The sequence below is a fragment of the Panthera pardus genome, unplaced genomic scaffold (genome assembly GCF_024362965.1).
Source record: "Panthera pardus isolate Hobbes unplaced genomic scaffold, ASM2436296v1 HiC_scaffold_11, whole genome shotgun sequence".
Classification (NCBI taxonomy): domain Eukaryota; kingdom Metazoa; phylum Chordata; class Mammalia; order Carnivora; family Felidae; genus Panthera; species Panthera pardus.
Window position 1 is genome coordinate 54,766,636 of NW_026526666.1, and position 20,903 is coordinate 54,787,538.

At 35.2% G+C, this 20,903-nt stretch overlaps 1 protein-coding gene across 4 annotated transcripts in view; it reads left to right on the forward strand.

Annotated features, from left to right (window-relative positions):
* ITGB3BP (integrin subunit beta 3 binding protein) overlaps window positions 1-20,903 on the forward strand; it is a 72,359-nt gene that overhangs the window by 17,095 nt on the left and 34,361 nt on the right. For all 4 annotated transcript variants that reach the window (XR_008419365.1, XM_053894489.1, XM_053894493.1 and 1 more), the window contains exons 2-3: window positions 4,645-4,687; window positions 15,241-15,376. Coding sequence is in view for 3 of the 4 variants with exons in the window: in XM_053894489.1 (XP_053750464.1) it covers window positions 4,645-4,687; window positions 15,241-15,376 (179 nt within the window). In the remaining variant the exon portion in view is untranslated. The remainder of the gene's footprint in view (window positions 1-4,644; window positions 4,688-15,240; window positions 15,377-20,903) is intronic.

The following is a 20,903-nucleotide window of genomic DNA, read 5'->3' on the forward strand; positions in this document are numbered from 1 at the left end:
TTCTTTTCTCATTCTCATATATAGAATAGAAAATAAATCATTTCACATATATCAATTTACACCAAAGGAGTCACATGGGATGTGAATTTGGCCAATGCCTTTCATCAAAAGATTTCTAAGCATCTCATAAGCATACTCAATAATCCTTTAAATGCTCTTGCAATATTCTCATCACATTATAGTGAGAAGTAAATGGAAGCACTGGCATAGTAAGTGATATTTTTATCTTCCATTCAGAAATTTCCTACTAGTTTACAGGCCAGTATTATTATCAACTTTATGAAGCTTAGTGAGATTATGTGATTTGCCCAAACTTAGGGGAGGAATTTGGCATACCATCAAGGCTCTCTGAGTCTTATCTGCTTTACTAAGTTTATCTCTCTCCCCACACATACAATCTCTCAGTTCTGCTACTCAAAATGATATTTAGTGTTTTAAAGAGAAGCTCAGAGCATGTAATTTTGTGTTTATGAGGTGTCATTCCTGGTTCTTAATTAGAAATCAAATGAAAGTTCATATTTTCTAGAGTAATTTCTTTAATATTGTCACCAGTGTTAGTAATGTATAATGAAACTCTCTGCTTGTTCTTTTCTGACAGAATCAGATAATCCTATTCAGGATACTATCATGTGATAAATTAAATAAAATAGGGGAGGATAGTCTTAGTAATATGACTGATCCTACAAACATAGTTACTTTCTATTTCTCTTCATATGAAATTGCCTGTCAAATGTATTTATCTTTCTTAAATGCTGAAGAGCAAAATGCTGGTAGCAACCAGGATTTTGATCCCAATGAATCTAAACTTAGTATACCTAAAAATGGAGCATAGTAGTTAAATTATGGGCATAGGTATAAATTTGGGTTAGATTGAAAGTAGAGGGGCGCCTGGGTTGCTCAGTCGGTTAAGCGGCCGACTTCGGCTCAGGTCGTGATCTCGCGGTCCGTGAGTTCGAGCCCCGCATCGGGCTCTGTGCTGACAGCTCAGAGCCTGGAGCCTGTTTCAGATTCTGTGTCTCCCTCTCGCTGACCCCCTCCCCTGTTCATGCTCTGTCTCTCTCTGTCTCAAAAATAAATTTAAAAAACGTTAAAAAAAATTAAAAAAAAAAAAAGAAAGTAGAAAGTAACCTGCAGAGGTTATAAGCAGGGGAAGAAACTAGGATACAGTAGATAGGTACCCATTTTAAAAAGTATTTTTAAACTGTGGTAAAATATACATAACAAAATTTACTATTTTTTTACTGTTTTTGTAAAGTTTACTATTTTAAATTATTAAGTGTACAGGTCGGTGGCATTCAGTATATTCACATGTGCAACTATCACTGTCATGTATCCCTAAAACGTTTTCCATCTTGCAAAACTGAAACTTTATACCCATAAAACAGTAACTCCCTATTCACCCTTCCTCCCAACCCCTGGCAACCATGCTCTATTTTCTGTGTTTATGAATTTGACTACTTTAAGCACCTCATTTGAGTGGAATCATATAGTATTTGTCCTTTTGTGATTGACTTATTTCACTTAGTATAAGGTCTTTAAGGTTCATCTATATTGTAGCATATGTCAGAATTTCTTCCTTTTTAAGGCTGCCTAATATTCCATTGTATATCTGTGGTACATTTTGTTTACTCATTCATCTGTTAATGGACACTTGCATTGCTTTCACATTTTGACTATTGGAAATAATGCTGCTATGAACATGCGTGTACAAATACCTGTTTGTGTCTCTGCTTTCAATTCCAGTGGCTATATACCCAGAAGTGGAATTGCTGAATCATATGGCAATTCTACATTTAATTTTTTGAGGGACTGCTAGACTGTTTTCCACAGCAGCATTTTACAGTCCTGCCAGCAGTGCACAAACATTCCAGTTCTCCATACCGTAGCCAACAATTTCTGGGGGGTTTTCTGGGTTTTTGATAGTAGACATCCTAATGGTTGTGAAATGGTATCTCACTGTGGCTCTGATTTGCATTTTCCTAATATTGGGAATGTTAAACATTTTTTCATGTTTATTGGCCAGTTGTATATCTTCCTTGGAGAAATGTCTGTTTGATCATTTGCCTTTTGGGGGGGTGTCCATTTTTTTAAACCAATGTAGTAACCACAAAAGCTGCTTATAACTTGATAGAAGTCCCAGAGATATATCATTTTTAATTGCCAACGAACACTGGTGGCAAGTGAGTAAATACTTTAGGAAAATATTGCTTCCATATATCTAATCAAGTTTTGTATGTTCTTCCTTTATAATATGCTTCAACCATCTCTTCCTCTATGTCGCTATTAACATCATCCTCTTACACCTAACATAATTTCATGCTTACGCTACAGTTGTGGATAAAAGAGCGGTTAAAAAAAAGGGTAAAAGCATGCTTAATTTAATAATATATTTTGTCAGTGGGCCCAATTCTAATAGAATAGTAAAGGTAGATTGTCATAAAATCCTCTGGTAGGTTTGCTGTTCTTTACCTCTTTAACTCCTCCCCTTCAATTCAACAAAGATTTATTATGCACAGGACCTGAGATCTGCGTTTCTTCCCTTCAAGCTGTGTGATAGCGGGCATGTCACACCACCTCTTCCTTATTGGATGAACTGAGTGATTTCTTAGCCTTCTTTTCATGATTCATGCAAATATTACCAGGTGTTGGTTTGGATCCCTGAATTATCTGAAAGCCATATCATCCACAATAAATTATGTTTTTAGAGTTATTATAGAAAATAACAGTCTAACTTTTCTTGTTTGCTTTTATGTATTTCCTTGGGCCTCTTAGATCAACACTAGCAACTAAACTGGAAACCTTTTAAATCCAAACATTAGTTACTTTCTGTAAGAATTAATCATCAGCGTTAAAGCAATAATATTTTGAAAGTTAATATCAGGGTCGGGTTTGTTTCCTTCTAATGAGCAGTATTACACCTTAGTATTTAAAAACAAAGGATAGTTAGCTAAAATTTAAATTAAAAATTTAAAAAAAAACAAAGGATAAAAAATGCTGTGCTGTGTATTTTAAGTTTTGAACTCTACTTCTGAAATTTTATAAAATACTAAAACATCTCACACACCTGAATAGGGTACTACATATTCCAAAACTACACACACACACGCACACACACACACACACACACACACTTTTTTGGATCATCTGCCATTTTTATTTGTTCATAGCTCTAGTCTCTTCCTGCTTCATTGAAAATTCACATTAAATTGATTTCAGGTGGATTCTAAAAGATACAAGTAAATTTTAAAAGTGATTTAATCAATTTCAAATAATGTTATGTGCTAAGCTAATGTAGGTATAATAGCAAAATTAAGTGATAGATTAAATTTTTGTATTTAATATTTGCTACTCCATAGTGTTTGTAAATTGTCCATCTCTTCTATTTTTTTCTTGTTCTTGTCACTTGTTTGAAAGTCAATAAAAAAAAAACACCTCAATAGTCACTTATTTAAGAATAGTCATTTTCGGGGCACCTGGGCGGCTCAGTCGGTTAAGCGTACGACTTCAGCTCAGGTCACGATCTCGCGGTCCATGAGTTCGAGCCCTGCGTCGGGCTCTGGGCTGATGGCTCAGAGCCTGGAGCCTGCTTCCGATTCTGTGTCTCCCTCTCTCTCTGCCCCTGCCCCGTTCATGCTCTGTCTCTCTCTGTCGCAAAAATAAATCAATGTTAAAAAAAAAAAAAATTAAAAAAAAAAAGAATAGTCATTTTCTAAGATGTAAGATTTTTGTTTTTTATAATTCAAATTTTATCATACAATCCTTTTTTTTTTGCTTTATGCTCAAATTCTCTAATATTTTAGATAACATAATTTCTGTTTCTCAGGGTTCAAAGTACTTTTAACGCTGCATTTGTCACTGGGAAAACTGGTTTTAATTTATATTGACCTTTTTCTCCTTTGAGCATTTAGTCTGCATTCAATAAAATGTTGATGACTGCTCTTTAGAAGACAGCTGTACGAAATAAAGTATTATAAATATTCAGCTTTCCTTTCTAAGCATTGTCACCAACAGCTGGGCATCCAGTTTAGCAGAACAGATTTTGCACAGAGAGAGCCTGGCATGTTCCTGAATCAGTTTAGTGAGAGAGACAAAAAATAGTTTCTTATGGATTGGGGACTTATAAAGACATAGAGCATCTGTTCCTCAGTTAAGTCATAGTCTGGTAGCACTGAATCATGTTTAAAGCTAGAATAATGGGCAAAACTTTTTTCACCTTGTTCATACCTTTATTTTAATACCTAGTACATTATTTCTGCAAATAATATACTTTCAACATCTCCATTAAGGGTGTATAAATTATTTTCTCCTTATGTATAATTTCTCAGTAGTGGTATTTTAAAACAAACAGATTAATTTTTACAAAGATTATTTCATAATATGACTTTAATGCTTGAATTGTACAATAGTACATGTGTGTAGAACCATATATAAAAATCCATTTAAATATTTCATTACAATTCCATATTGAAATACGCTATTAAAAAACCCAGTTTCATAGCCATGAAAATTGCTTTGCTTTCATCATATGGTATTCTGCTTTAGTTGGCAAAGTAACTCAGAATCTTTGTTTATATTTATTACTCTTAAATATTTGGCTACTTAAAGCATGTAAATCTAAGATTTCTTTAAATATTCTGTTTGCAGTGTTAAGAGATCACTGAAATTGGATCACCTCTTAGAAGCAAAAGTAAGTATTTACTTGTGAGTTTGTAATTGCATAACAAGAATGTATTTTTAATTTTTTGACAGCAAATTTACCTTAATAAATAGAAAATTTTTCAAAAAAACGTGACATAATTGGGATTGGTACACCATTTTCTATATAAAATATTTTTGGTAAATCCAGTGTATTGAAGTTCCTGGCCAGAATAGGGTTTTCATTTAAGAGGCAAATTATTTAGAAACCTTGATGAGATAATTCAGTAGAAATTAATTTACTGTTTGTGGAAAAAGATATTCTGCCTTTTAAATGCTCAAGAAACAATATGGAACAATGGCAGTGCTTTAATCTGCATTCTATAATCTGCTAAATTGAAATAAAAACATTAACAGCATTTTTATATCAAAAATGTAATTACCTCCCTCAGCTATGCTAGCATAATTAAACAATAAAATACTAACACTGTAATAAATTTCACCATGGTTGTCACAATAAAAATAAAATTGTACTGTTGCTATTACTTTTTGTAAATCTAGTCATAGTACATTTCCCAGTGCCAGCATATCATGACATATGTTGGTTTATTATCTTTTCATACCAACTATGGAGCTAGATACAAATACTAATACTGAGATACTTATGGCCTCAGTAATCTTAAATGCAAGTAAATTGATGAGAAAGTAAATTGAAACAAATAGCTAGTCAATAAATGGCACCCCTACAAAATCCCATATGAGAGTGCCACTTTAAGAAATGGATGTTATATGGAATTTCTCTTTGGAATACTCACTGATATTTAACAATTTACCATTTTAAAAACTTCCTAGATGCTTTTTTTTAAAAATTTAAACAAAAGTGGCAATATAATGCAATGCCACTAAAAAAATCATTAGCAGTGTAATTAGCAATTTAGAGTACCATTATCCAACTTGTTCTGTACAGAATGCAGCTGTGACTGTAATTCTGCATCTGTTTCTTTGGTCAGAATGGTATTTTGGTAGACGAGTAGTCCAGCTTGAAATGAAATACTGTTCTTTCCTGTCCCCAAACCATTCTTTGGGATATGGTAACGTTATTTGAATAGCAAAGAATAGCTATTTAGGAATTCATCCTTTTTATGAAGTACAGTTGTCATCATGGCAGGCTTTCTATCCATTTTTACTCCAGATTAGGATGTGTCAAGGTAGACAGCACCACAGCTAATATCCTGTATTAGAAAAATACATTGTTATGTTTGGCCCAATTCTATACCTTTAAACCAAAGGGACTTAGCTAGCTTGACTTAGCTTGGTATCACATGGCCACCACTTGCTAAATGCAGGTTCCTGGCATCTAATTTGGGCCTTTCTTCAACATTTCTATTTTCTGACCTATTTCTGGTAATTTCTGCATTCGTACTCTTGCCTCATCATTTGCAGCTCTGTTTGCATGTTAGAATGGACAGCTTTTGCTCTGGTGCTAAGTCTAGCTAGGATTCTGTCTTTAGCTACATTTATGCTTCCATCCACTCCACTTTGCCCTAGAGCAGCCTGGCTCCACAAATCTACCCACAAGTCAGTGATCCTACTGAGGCTGCCTTTGCCCATGCAAAGGAAAATCAGACATTTAAGACTTACACCTGTAATTCTAAGAGTACCTAATTGCTATAAAACTACAGAGGAACTAGTAGTAACTTTATGGTCATTTTGCCTTACCAGTATGATACTGAAGGAAGAAGACTGGTATCCACAGAAAGGAGATGACTCTTATATACCAGTTGCTTAAACTGGAGCCTACTCATTCTAATCTACTGCTGTTTCCTCTCTCAGAGATGTTTGGAACTCCCAAATCCCATTGTTCCTAAAGCAGCTACAGCCCTTCATGGAGATTAATGCTCCATGATGTTAGGACAAATCTGCAAAAGTCATTTTCCTTATGAGTCTCCTAATGGGGAAAACAGAGGTGTGAATCATACCCTGTGACCTTCCTTTAAAATCTAGAATGTATACTGCAAGTACCATTATTTGCTGGACCTTTCAAATTATTGAGGGTTAGTGAGGAGTAAAGAAGGTTCCAGTTTATCATTACCTACAGTATTTGAGCTGCTCATATTGCCCTCCTAGCACTGTTTCTAGACGGATTTTTAGAAATAAAGATGAATTATTTATTACAAGCTGCTGCTAATCGCAGTTCAGATGAATTTGTAGGGACAACTGGCCGCCTGGTCATATACCTAGTCTCATTCAGGCCACCTCAGAGAAGGAGTGGAATAAATAGATTGTAGAGATGGGAAGAGAAGGAACATACTTCCTACCAAGGCCAACTCAGTAGGCTTGCTGCTAGAAGGAATAACAGTGCAAGTTTGGGGGGAGGTTTGTTAATTTAGACATGGGTGCCCAGGCTAGATTACTCTGTTACTATTGATTGGTAGAACACTTCTAAGTCTCATTATTCCTAGCACCTAAACTTGTCTTATCTCTCTGAGACAAGGTTTCTGCTGACTCCTGAAATTAGAAAGAACTTTGAATTTCAGGGCAGTAGGAGATTTTATAGCTCACAGTCTGCAGTCTTACTGATCTGGTTCAAATCTACTTTCTTCTCTCCCTCCCTCCCTCTCCAAGCTGAGCGTGGAAATTCTCTCTCTCCCTCTCCCTCTGCCCCTCCCCTGCTTGCACACGTACTAGTGTGCTCACACACTCTCTCTCTTAAAATAAATAGAACTTAAAAAAAAAAATCAGGATCCAAACAAGTTTTATACATTGTAATGTTTCTTATAGATCTTAAGTATTTTTAAATCTTGTTAAACTTCACCTTCTTTTTTTTTTTTTTTTGTACAGTAATTTATTTTGAAAAAACTGACGTATGTGTTTTATAAGCATATTCCACATTCTGGAGTTAGTTGATTCTTTTCTTGTAGTGTCCTTCAAATGATTTCTCTATTCTTCATATATCCTGTAAAACTTGCAGTTAAAGTTGGAGGCTTGATTAGATTCTGGTTCAAATTTTTTATAAGAATAGTTCATCAATAATCTATGTACTTCCTATTTGCATCCCCTCAGGAGCACAAAATGATCTGATTATTGGGTTCAGGGGTTATCAGCCTGATCTACCCATAATAAAATTCGCCATTAATCTGTCTTCTAATGTTTTTTGTTGTTGTTGTTGAGATGATCATGTGGGTTTTTTCCCCTTTATTCCATTAATATGATGTATTACATCGATTGGTTTAAATCAATTTTGTTTTCACAGGCAAAATCCAACTTGGTCATAATGTATAATTCTTTTTATTCACGTCTTGTTTCAGTTTGCCAGTATGTTGAGGATTTTGGCATCTATATTCACAAGGGATATTAGTCTATAGTTTTCTTTTCTTGTGATATATTTGCCTGGTTCTGATATCAGAGTAATTCTGGCCTCATAGGATGAGTTATAAACTGTTCCCTATTTTTGGAGAGAGTTTGAGAAGAATTGATATCAATTCTTCTTTAAATATTGGTAGAATTTAGCAGTGAAGCTCTCTGGTCCTGGACTTTTCTTTGTTAGAAGCTTTTTGAATATTGTTCCAATAAATTGATCTATCAACTTGCTGTTGATGTATTCTGATTTTCCATTTCTTTATGATTTAGTCTTGCTAAGTTGTGTATTTCTGGGAATTTGTCCATTTCATCTAGGCTATTCTAGTTTGTGGACATAAAGTTGTTTATAGTACTCCCTTAACTCCTTTTATTTCTCCAAGATTGATTTTAATATCTCCCCTTCATTCCTGATTTTAGTAATTCTAATCTTCTTTTTTTCTTTTTTTTTCTTTCTTGGTCAGTCTAGCTAGTTTTGTTGTCTCTTCAAAGAACCAACTTTTGGATTCGTTGACCTTCACTATCTTCTTATTGTCTATTTCACTTGTTTTCTTTTTAATATTAATATTTATTACTTCTTTTCTTCTGCTTCCTTTGGGTTTAGTTTGCTCTTTTTCTAGTTCCTGAAGGTAGAAGTTTGGGTTATTGATTTGAGAGTTTCTCTTTCCTCCTTCCTTCTTTCCTTCTTTCCTTCTTTCCTTCCTTCCTTCCTTCCTTCCTTCCTTCCTTCCTTCCTTCCTTCCTTCCTTCCTGTTTTTTAAGTAATCTCTATGCCTAACATGGGCCTCAAACACACAACCTTAAGATCACACGACCTCAAGAGTTGCATGCTCTACCAACTGAGCCAGCCAACTACCCCAGCTTCTTTCTTTTGTAGTGTACCTGTTTAAATTTCCCTCTGACTCTGAATACTGTTTTCTCTGCATCCCATAAGTTCACATAGGTTTAAAACAACAACAACAACGACACATAGTTATTTATTTTGAGAGAGGGGAGCAGGGGCGGGTGTGGGGGGAGAGAGAGACAGAGAGAATGAATCCCAAGCAGGCTCTGCACTGTCAGTGCAGAGCCTGATGTAGGCCTCAAGCACAAATCATGAGATCATGACTTGAACTGAAGTTGGACGCTTAACTGATCCACTCAGGCGCCCCTGCATCCCGTAAGTTTTTATATACACTGTATTTCATTTTTGTTCTTCTCAATGTGTTTTCTAATTTCCCTTTGGATTGGTTATTTAGGAGTGTGTTGTTTAATTTCCACATATTTTTGTATTTTCCAAATATTCTTGTTATGAATTTCTAATTTAATTCCATTGTGATCAGAGAACATTCTTTACATGATTTCAGTCTTTTTAAATTTACTAAGATTTGTTTAATGGTCTAACGTATCTTCTGTCTTTGCAGATGTTACATGTGCACTTGAGAAGGGTGTATATTCCACTGTTGTTGGATGGAGAGTTCTATAGATGTCTGCTAGGTCGAGTTTGTATATAGTCGTGTTCAGGGCTTCTGTTTTCTTGCTGATTTTCTGTCTAGTGGGTCTATCTGTTATTGAAAGTGGTACTATAGTTGGATTTTCTATTTTTCCTTTCAATTCTGCCGGTTGTTGCTTCTTATATTTGGAACTCTCTTGTTAGACAAGTGTGTGGGGGGGGGGGGCAATAATTGTTGTGTGTTCTTTAGTATTGTTTTTTTTTTTTGAGCACCAATAAGTCTTTATTTGTTCATTGTGTTTGTTTGGGGGAAAGAGGAATGGTAAAGGATCAGCATATAGCAAAAGTATAGTGGAAAGGAAAGGAAGTACCCAGTACAGCAAAATCAACCATCGAATAAACACACCCTGGTAATGGGGTCACCAAAGCCCACGGGAGCACAGTCTTCTGCTGTTCAGTAATGAGAGGAAGATATCAAGGAAAGAACAGATAGGTATACAAAGGAGTACTATTCAGCAATCAAAAGGAACACACTATAACCCCATACAACAATGTATATGATCTTAAAAACATGTTGAACAAAAGAAACCAAAGACAAAAGTTACATACTTAATTTATATGAAGTTCAAGAATAGGTAGAAGTATCTGGATGATAGGAATGAGAAAGTGGTTCTGGGCTAGGGAGTGGAAATTGAGTGGACAGGTGTACAAGGAAATCTGAGATGGTGAAATGTTGTCTATCTTGGATGATACTTGCATCGGAGTATACAATTATCAGAACTCATTAAGCTGAAAACTTAAACTCTGTGCATTTTAATGTATGTAAATCATACTTCAATAAACAGACAAAAATATATTTGAGGTGAAATTCACTTTATATTCTGAAGAATATGAGGATTTATGAAGGAATGATGGGAAACAGCCTTGAAAACATTTCATTAAAATCTTCTTGAGGATTATAGTGCAAGAGAATAACAGAACAGTGTTATCTTTAATATTAAAATTAATATTTTAGGGGCACCTGGGTGGCTCAGTTGGTTAAGCGTCCAACTTCAACTCAGGTCATGATCTCGCAGTGTGTGAGTTTGAGCCCCGCATCGGGCTCTGTGCTGACAGCTCGGAGCCTGGACCCTGCTTTGGATTCTGTGTCTCCCTCTCCCTCTGCCCCTCCCCTGCTCACACTCTGACTCTCTCTTTCAATAATAAATAAACGTTAAAAAAATTTTTTTTAATTAATATTTTAACATTTTTAAATTGTGGAACAATAATGAACACAAATAGAAACTCCAGTGTATCACCTTTTTTAGCCAATGTTTTATTTTTCCTATTAAAATATTTTTGAGTTTATTTTGAGAGAGACAGTGTGAGTGGGGGAGGGGCAGAAAGAGAGAATCCCAAGCAGTCTCTGCACTGCCAGCACAGAGTCCAATATGGGGCTCGAACCTACAAAGCCAACCACGAAGCCAAACCTGAGCCAAAACCGAGAGTCAGATGCTTAACCGACTGAGCTACCCAGGTGCCCCTCCTATTAAATTTTTTTTTATCAAAATAAAATTTAACTATTATGAAATCCACAGATGTTGAGTGGACAATCCAGTGAGTTTTGACAAATGTATACCCCTGTGTGTCAGACATCCAATCAAGAAATAGAATGTTTCCATCACCACAGATCTAATATATTGGTTATATTCTTTCCCTGCTGTCCCTGGAAGATCATGGAGGTTAGTGCCAAATGCTTTGGTTTTCATAACTACTATTACAAATAACAACAAAACCCCAACATTATTAGAACCATTAAGGATGATAATTGTGGCAGCTGATAAGAAGTTAGTTGATCTCTGTGACTGTTCTAGGAACCCTAGGCCCAAATTGTGAAAAGTCCCTGAGAGAGCTAGTATTTAGAGTGTTTTAATATAAATTCCATAATAGTACTAGTAATGCATAATAATGTCTTAGGTGTGACATTCCTATGACCTAATTAACCAGTGTAAGGTTATAAAGAATTACCTCCCTGTAGTTGCCCTAATTTTTCTTTTGTTTCTGGTTGCCCACATACCTACAGTACCTGGGTTTTAAATATTTCACCGATAGCATAGGCTAGTAGTTCATAATAATAATAGCAGATCCTTTCCATCATATTTCATCCTAAAAGAACCCTTAGTTAGTACTTTCCAGATGGTTTATAATAGGTAAAAATCAATGAAATACAGGCACCTTTTTGGTAGACTATGCTTTAAACAAAGTGACAAAGCAAGTTACAATTTGTGAAAGATATTGAAGGAGAATGTCATATATTTGAAATTATGAAGTGAACATTCATTTTTTTTTTTTTTTGGACAGAAAAATCAATGCCCAAATTTTAGTTTTGCTAACATACAAGGTTTGACCTCTTTACAAAGAGTACAGTGGTATTTGGGCTGATCATAGAATTTTTTTCTTAATAGTGGTGTGAAATATCTCTAAGGACTCACTAAATATTACAAGCAGTTATAAATTATTATAGAATTGTGACTTATTGATTTCTCTTTCCTTAATTTTATTCACATCCTGAATTCTTTCCCTTCTCTAGCTAAATCTAGGCTTCTCACTTTTTCTTTCTTTGTTTTCTACAGGATCTGGTAGCTAGCCCTCCTTATTGCTGAGTGGAAAGAATGCTGAACTTCTCGTTTAGAAGCTCAGTCTTCCCTGAAATCCCAACCTTCTTAACTGTTCTTGGTGTGGGTTAGGTGGGCTCTAGGATCACTTTTAAGCATCTTCAGGGTTTTAAAGTTAGAGGACCTTGGTAAAACTTTAAGAGGAAAAAAAATCTTAGAGAGGTAAGATTATGCCCTTATGTGTATCCATAGTCAGTTATATAAAAATGTGTTATTTATTGAAGAATATTTAGTGGGATAGTAGGGGACAGTAGATTTTCATTTTTCCCTCTTTGTATAGTAATTGTAGACAGACATTTTTCCTTTAAACCAACATAGATGGCCAAAAAAAAAAAGAAAGCAGAAGAGAAGCCTCAGTGTTTTAAGGTGAGGGGAAAAAATACACACACACACACACACACACACACACACACACACGTATGCACACAAAGACTTATTTTATGAAAGCTAGAAAATGGTTTTCAAGGAGAAATGTATGATCTATAGTTGTAATGTTTAGATATTTGGCAATTGGAAAAAATAATTTTTGGTAAAATAGGAAAACAGATAGACATAAATGTACATTAGGGTAGTGACTTTCATTTCTTGTACATACACAGTGAAATAGTTCTGGGCAATAAATTCTTGGAAAGGTAGGGTAGAATTGGATAAATGTCATAGTTTATGACTGAATACATATAAACAGGTGAAAACTCAAGGTGGAGTGGTAATAATAACCACCTGATAAAGAGACTTAAAACCTTTTCACCTTACAAAAAAGATTGCTTAGAGTCATAACTTGATATTATAGTTTGATTTTTAAAAAAGGTATTAGTTATATTTGTGACTACTATGGATACATAAAATAAAGAATGGAATGCCTTTTGTTCCCCCAATACAAAAAAAGTATTTATCATATAAAACCTTAAGTGTAAAAAAACAAAAACAAAAACTGATGCTATAGACACTGGAACTAATACCAAGATTATTGAAAAAGGTGATACAGCCACTATTTCTGCCATAGTGTCTTAGAAATAAAGAACAGTTGACAATGAAGAATTATGTAACTATTTCAGGTCAGCTACCAAACAAAAGTTTAATTCTACAATGTTGGCAACATCATAAGCTTTCAGACTTTGTTATGCCCCCAATCCAGCCTATGCCATCTGTATCACCTCCAGATTTCAGGTTTTTCGTACCTTTGTTTTCACTTATCTAAACTTCACCTTTCCTCCTTACAAGAATCCTGTAAGATTACTGCAGCCCACCTTGATTTTTCCTTTCCTCTCAGTTTTTGGTAACACCTTTGCTACTGCTAAGACCTCTTCTCTGCTGTTTGTTCAGAGAACAATTTGTTCTCTTTCTTTGTACACATTAGTTAGTAAGTGCTGGGTGATGAGTAAGCATTACAGAAAACAGTTTAAAGGGAATTCAGAAGAACAAGCAGTTAATAGTGTGATAATGGGTGTCGGGAGGAAGTGGATCATAAATGAGGACCTAAACAAAAGAAAGACTAGATCTTGGGGAAGATAAGAAAGAGGGCATTCCAGCTAGATCACAGAATGAGCTGAGGCCCAAATGTGCATAGTCTAAGTGACTGAGACTACAGGGGTCATTTCACATTAGATGAGAACAAATGAACAAATGAATGTATTCAAGGTAGAGTGGCTTAGCCAACGTTACTGGACTGTTCCTTTTACATCATTCATTCATCCACACATTTTTGAGTTCTAGGGTACAAAGATGAAGAAATGACATTTATTTTCAGGAACTCAAATTCTAATGGGGCAGACAGAAATGTAAACAATTATTAAAATTTACTGTCTCCAGGGGTACCTGAGTGGCTTAGTCAGTTTGTGGTTGAGCCCCTCCCTAAGGAATGTGGTAAAAACCTCAAGACAAGGGAAGACAGCCTGGCTCTGTGCTCACACGCAGCATTCCTCTTGACTCTAACATGGACCGCCCAATCGGCCTGTGTGTTATCATATATGGAAGACAAAGGAGCAAAAATTGTACAAAAGGCAACACACACACACACACACACACACACACACACACACACACACACCGCTGCACTCAGGGCTCAGCCTTTTGGGGGTCTTAGCCTGCTGAGCCTGTGTTGGCACAAATAAATCTGCTTCCTGGAAAGAAAAGCCTCAGTATCCCAACACTCTGTGTATGACTGGCCTCAACAAGTTAAACACCCAACCCCTTTGTTTTTAATATAAGGATTATTTTAGGCTGGCTATTTTTTTTTTTTTTTTAAGTTTATTTGGAGAACGTGAGGGACAGAGAGAGAGGGAGAGAGAGAATACCAAGCAGGCTCTGCTGTCAGCACAAAGCCCAATGCGGGACTTGACCTCAGGAACCATGAAATCATGAGCTGAGCCAAAATCAAGAGTTGGATGCTTAACCAACTGAGCCACCCAGGCACCCCCAAGCACTCAACTCTTGATCATGAGATTGAGCCCTGCCTCAGGCTCCAGTCCCAGCGTACTTAAGCTTCTCTCCCCCTCTTCTCTGTCCCTTCTCTGCATTCCCCCTACTCACATGGGTGCTCTCTCTCTCAAAAATAAAATAAATAAAATTTACTATTGCCAGTAAGAGCTATGTGCAAGGTGTATGGGAACACAGAGGAGAAAGCTGCAGAGAGGATTTGCATAGGATAGACCAAATTCTCAAGGCCCTTAAATGCCATACTCATTTGTTTGAACATTATTTTGGTTATCCTTAAGACAAGTCACTGTGTCAGAGCAAATTTGTGAAGGTTTAAGACAGCACTTATCCTTCCTAGGACTTCCTTGTGGATTTTCCTAAGAGAAACTTATGACAGTTTCCCTGGCCTAGCCCCATAATTATACTTCAGGTCCAGCAGACGGCAAAAGTCAGGATATAATTGGGAGAGTCAGTCATCTCTAAACTGTTTGGAAATACCATCTCAGATGGTAGTAAATTTTTAATATTAAAATTTCATAAATAACAAGTTGAGATGCCCTAATTAGTGTGGAGACCTGAAATAGCTACAAAACTTGAAAAAATAGTGTTCACTTTGGAGGTAGTAATGGAGTATATTTAAAATCTGAAAAGAAAGATCAAGGAAAATCATACTGGTTTGAATTTTGCAAGTTTAAAAGACATTCTCAACTAAATGTATTTTTGTCTCAAATTAATATTTATTTTTAGTCATTTGATTCTTCAAAAATCACAAGGAAGAACAGTATTACAACTTACTCTCCAACAACTGGAACTTGTCAAATGAGCCCATTTGCTTCTCCTGCAAGCTCTAAAGAACGAGACCACAAAAGTGAACCATCAAATGGTTAGTTGAACATTCTTTTCCATTTATTGTAATATTTTTCTACTTATTGGCTAAATCAGAATTTTCATTTAATAATATATGGATCTTGCTGCAGCTGATTTTTCTTAAAGAATTCAACATAAAGAAGGCTAGAATATAGGTACTACTTTGGACATAAATGTAAACTTTCTAGGCACTTATTTTAAAATGCTACTGCAGACTTTGTTCCCTTACTGTCCCATCCATTAAACAGAAATTATGGTCTGACTGCCTTCAGCTACTATCAATTACAGTGGTTACAGATACACCCCTTAACAAGCTATCCATCATGTGCATAAATTAAAGGGCATATAATTCAGGTACTGCTGCACTACAGTTTAAGAGAGAAACCTCTAAATGTTATTTTTATTCATGTTGTCTGTTTAGTTTTATTCACATTTCGTTTATCTTTATATAGCTTGCTTTTATTTATTATATTTCATTCCCTTCTTTTCCTTTACTATTTTAAATGGATTTGCAAAAAAATTGTAGTTTTCCACTAGAGGATAGCCTAATTTTACTATGAAATTGTTTATTTTGAAATATTGTTAATTTTGGCCATGCATATTTCTTGTTCTCTGGTAGTTTATTGCTAAAATATTTTTTAAAGATATATGAATCTAGATTTCATAGGTTTAATTTTTAATATTACAAAAAGTCATGAATTAGTAACATGTCAAGTTTCTGTAATATAAAATTCTAAGTAGGCTCAAATTTAATAAAATATATTTTAGATGTGCTGTGATTAGCCTAATTCATATTTTATTGTTTAACATTTATTGAGTGCTAAGAATATACTAGAAGCCACACAGAAACAAAGAAATCTCATTTTACCCAATTTGTTGTAATGAAACCTATAATAAGATCTTAAACTTTTGAATGACTTTTATTTTACTTTAATCAAATGCTTTTTATCTTAAAGCTATTACTATTAGGTTTGCTTTCACAAAAATGTATGAAGATGTATACATTTTCTTCAAGCTCTATCTGTTTTTAATACACTTGATATATCTTTTGTTTAAAATTAAAAATTAGTGCCTTAAAGATGGCACATCACCATACTGAAATGTGAATAGATTTTAAGTGGATACCTGCTCGATTTCCATATTGAAATTAAATATGGACTTAAGGGAACATTCCTTTTGCCTATAAAAAGACTGGTCACGTGATCCCAGTTGACATTTAAGTGGATAATTATCACAGATTATAGTACTAAGTAAGCTCTTTTTTAAAAAGTCATACAGCAAGGGTTCCTGGGGTGCTGGTAATATTCTATTTCTTAACTTACATGGTGGTTATACTGGTTCATTAAACTGTACATATATGTCTTATATATTCTTTGATATATATATCTCACATACAAAAGTCTCAAAATAGAATTCTCTAGGATCTTATATCACATTATGTCATTTGTAATCATTACATTGCTCATCCTGATATGTCATCTTATACACATTTTAGAAATAAGAAAGTCTGACTCTTATGAAGTAATTTAAGTTCCAAATGATCCCATAACTTCTATTAACAATTCTCAGTTTTTAAATATTATACAAAACATAAGGTGCAACTTAAATAAGCTCTTTTATTTAAATAGCATTTTCAAGGGCGTTTTAGGTGCAATTCACTTCCCATCACACTTAGGATATAATTCAAAACCTTATCATGACTTTTAAGGCCATATATCATCTAATACCTGACCACCTCGTCTATCTCATTTTCTACTACCCTTCCCATGTTTACACTACCTTAACCACTCTTACTATCTTGCTATTAATCAATCATGTCAAACTGCTTCCTGCCACAAGGTCATTGCACTTGCATGTCTCTCAACCTGAAATACTCTTCCTCCTAAAATACTCTTCTTTTACGTATTTCTTTTCTTTTCTTTTTTTGTTTTTAAGTTTATTTACTTTGAGAGAAAGAGAGAGAGTGCAAGCAGGAAAGGGGCAGAAACAAAGAGACACAGAATCCCGAGCAGGCTCTGTGCTGTCAGCGTAGAGCCCAATGTGGGGCTCAAACTCACAAACTGTGAGATCATGCATGGTCTGAGCCAAGATCAAGTCAGATGCCTAACCAGCTGAGCCACCCAAGCACCCCTTCCTCTGGGTATTTCTAAGTACTTTCTATATACATTTGAACTATGTACTATGTGAACAGATGACTTAATACTAAATTTAAATCTATTTGTACTTCTAAAAGAAAGAAAGATCTGTTTCTAAGTCTTCCCTCTGCATAGATTCTACATGTGGGCCAAAAATAGGGTGAGTGATTCCAGTTTATACTTTTGAGATATGTATATTTATTTACTTATCATTGTATATGTTTCTCACTGCTGTATATGTTTATGTGTCTGTATCATTATATTGCTGCCCTCCCCTACTCCTTAGCAAATTTCTCCAAACTATTATGTTTTCGGTGAAGAGGAAGGATGCATCAGACTTAGTATTTAATAATTGAGTGGAAGGATAAACAACAAATTTGCATGGTCAAAGAGAGTCCTTGTGAATTAGACAGTAGATCTGTAGAAATCAGCCAGACTGTAGCAGTGTAATAGCACAGAGAGATAAAGAGATGGAGAATATGATAAAACGATAAAAAGAAATGATGAATAAAATAAGAAGCTCCAACATATGTCAAATAGGAGTTCCACAAGGAGGAAATAGGGAGAATGGGGCTGAGGCAGTATTCTAAGATAAAAGGACCATCAGGGTTTTTTTTATAATTTCAATTTCACAATTAAGGAAAGATGAGAATTTCCAGGTTAGAATAGCATGCTTAGTTTGAGCAGGATGAATTAAAACAAACCCTTACCTACTCATATCATGGTAAAACTACAGAACATCAAAGACAAAGAGAAACTTTTAAAGGCCACCAAAGAAAAGACATCTAACCTACAAGGGAATGACAGACTGATAGTAGACTTTTCATCTATAGCAATAGATTCTAACAGGAAGTAGAATGATACCAACTAAAAATCACAGCTGATTTTTTTTATTCAGGAACTGAGGATGAAATAAAGATTTTTTTCAGACAAAGTCAGAAAGAATTTACCATTCACACATACTCCCTGAAAGGACTACTAAAACGTGTACTTACATAAGCAAACTGAGCCTCCAGTAAAGGAATGGACTGCAAAGAGCAATGGTGAAAAAATAAATTAGCAAACCTGGTGGTAAATCTAATTATAAATCTAATTATAAAAATGTGACTACAAACTCCACTGACCATAAAGCAAAAGACAATTTGAGAGATGGAGTTAAAAACAAATAATAGACTGTGATAGCATGGAATATTGATGAGGGAGCAGGAAGAAGCTAAAGTGCTTTAAGATTCTTGTAATTTTTAGGGAGCAGATAGAATATCTGTTAATTGACTTTATAATTGAGTTTTTGTTTACTTGCATGTAAAATGGGGAAAGTAATAATATCTACCCTAGGATTGTTGTGAGAATTAAATAAATTCATATACAAAAAACACTTAGAACAGTGCCTGACATGTATTTAAGTTTTCAACACGTATTTTAACTGTTTTTATTAATATCTTTATTTATGTTTTAAGAAAAGATATAGGATGTTTAAGAAAACAAAGCAAATATTGGCTTGAAAAAAAGTTATAGTTGGCATAAGAATATTAATATAGACCAAAATAGATTTTAAGGCAAAAAAGCTTTATTGAACATAATAGAACTCTTTACATAGTGGGAGAAGGGAAGAGTCACTATCAGAAAAAGAATCCTGAAACTATGTACATCTAAAACAAAAACTCAAACAAAACATAACAAAATGGGACAGGATTATAAGGAGAGACCCACAAATCCCAAATCATAGTAGATTTTAAACTACCTCTTTCAGGGGCACCTGGGTGGCTCAGTTAATTAAGTGTCTGGCTCTTGTTGTCAGCTCAGGTCATGATCTCATGATTCCTGGATTCGAGCCCCACATGGGCTCCACACTGAGAGTGTGGAGCCTGCTTGGGATTCTGTCTCTCCCTCTCTCTCTGCCCCCCCCCCCATTCATTCCCTCTCTCTCTCTCTCTCTCCCCCAAAATAAATAAATAAACTTAAAAAATAGTTTAAGAAACTGATGAAATAGATAAAAAACTTAGGACAGGGGCGCCTGGGTGGCGCAGTCGGTTAAGCGTCCTACTTCAGCCAGGTCACGATCTCGCGGTCCGTGAGTTCGAGCCCCGCGTCAGGCTCTGGGCTGATGGCTCGGAGCCTGGAGCCTGTTTCTGATTCTGTGTCTCCCTCTCTCTCTCTGCCCCTCCCCCGTTCATGCTCTGTCTCTCTCTGTCCCAAAAATAAATTAAAAAACGTTGAAAAAAAAATTAAAAAAAAAAAAAAAAACTTAGGACAGATGTAAACAATTTGAACACAGCTAGCAAGCATGATCTAACAAACTGTGGTCAAACAAGTATAATACCTCACACATGATAAAGCATGACAGAACTTTAACAAAAATATAGCCAGTTTGAGAGCACCTAGGTGGCTTATTCAGTTGGGTGTCCAACTTTTGATTTTGGCTTGGGTCATGATCTCAGGGTCGTGAAATCGAGCCCCAAGTTGAGCCCCACACTGAGCACAGAGCCTGCATATGATTCTCTCTCTCTGCCCCTACCTCCCCCTCCCCCCCAAAAAAAATATATAGCAGTTTGGAGTCACAAATAAGTCTCAACATACTAAAAATTGCTATCAAATTTTCTGACCAAAATTTCATGCAATTAGGAATCAATAATAAAAAGGCAGCCCTCTAAAAATTTTTAGCCCACATGTTTGGAAACCTGGAAACTTCTAAATAATTCATTGTTCAGAAAAATCATAAAGGAAGGTATAAAATATTTAAAATGGAATGATAATGAAAACAGAAAACTTACAGGAAAAATTTACACCTGAATACTGCATTATACTAAAACAGTTCTTAGTGGAAATTTTATACTTATAAATGCATATATTTAGAAAGGAAGAATGATTGGGGCGCCTGGGTGGCTTAGTCAGTTAAACAACTGACTTCGGCTCAGGTCATGATCTCACGGTTTGTGAGTTCAAGCCCCGCATCAGGCTCTGTGCTGACAGCTCAAAGCCTGGAGCCTGCTTCAGATTCTGTGTCTCCCTCTCTCTCTGCCTCTTCCCTGCTCATTCTCTGTCTCTATCTGACTCTCAAAAATAAATAAACATTTTTTTAAAATTTAAAAAAAAAAAGAAGGAAGAATGATTGAAAACCCACGAGGCAAGCATTCAACTCCAAAAGATGGAAAAAAATAGAACCTCCCAAAATATAAGAAAGGAAATAGTAAAAGATAGAAACTATTAAATAGAAAATAAGATAATAATAAAGAAAAGCAACAAAATCAAAAGCAGGTTCTTTGAAAAGACTAATCAAATGGTAGATCTCTGGCAAGACTGATTTCTTTTTAAGTGGGAGAAGGGACAGACAATATGTATTTCAAAGGAGCTGATAAATTATCAGTTTAAATATCTGATGAGCAGTTTGAGATATGTGAGCCAAATGCT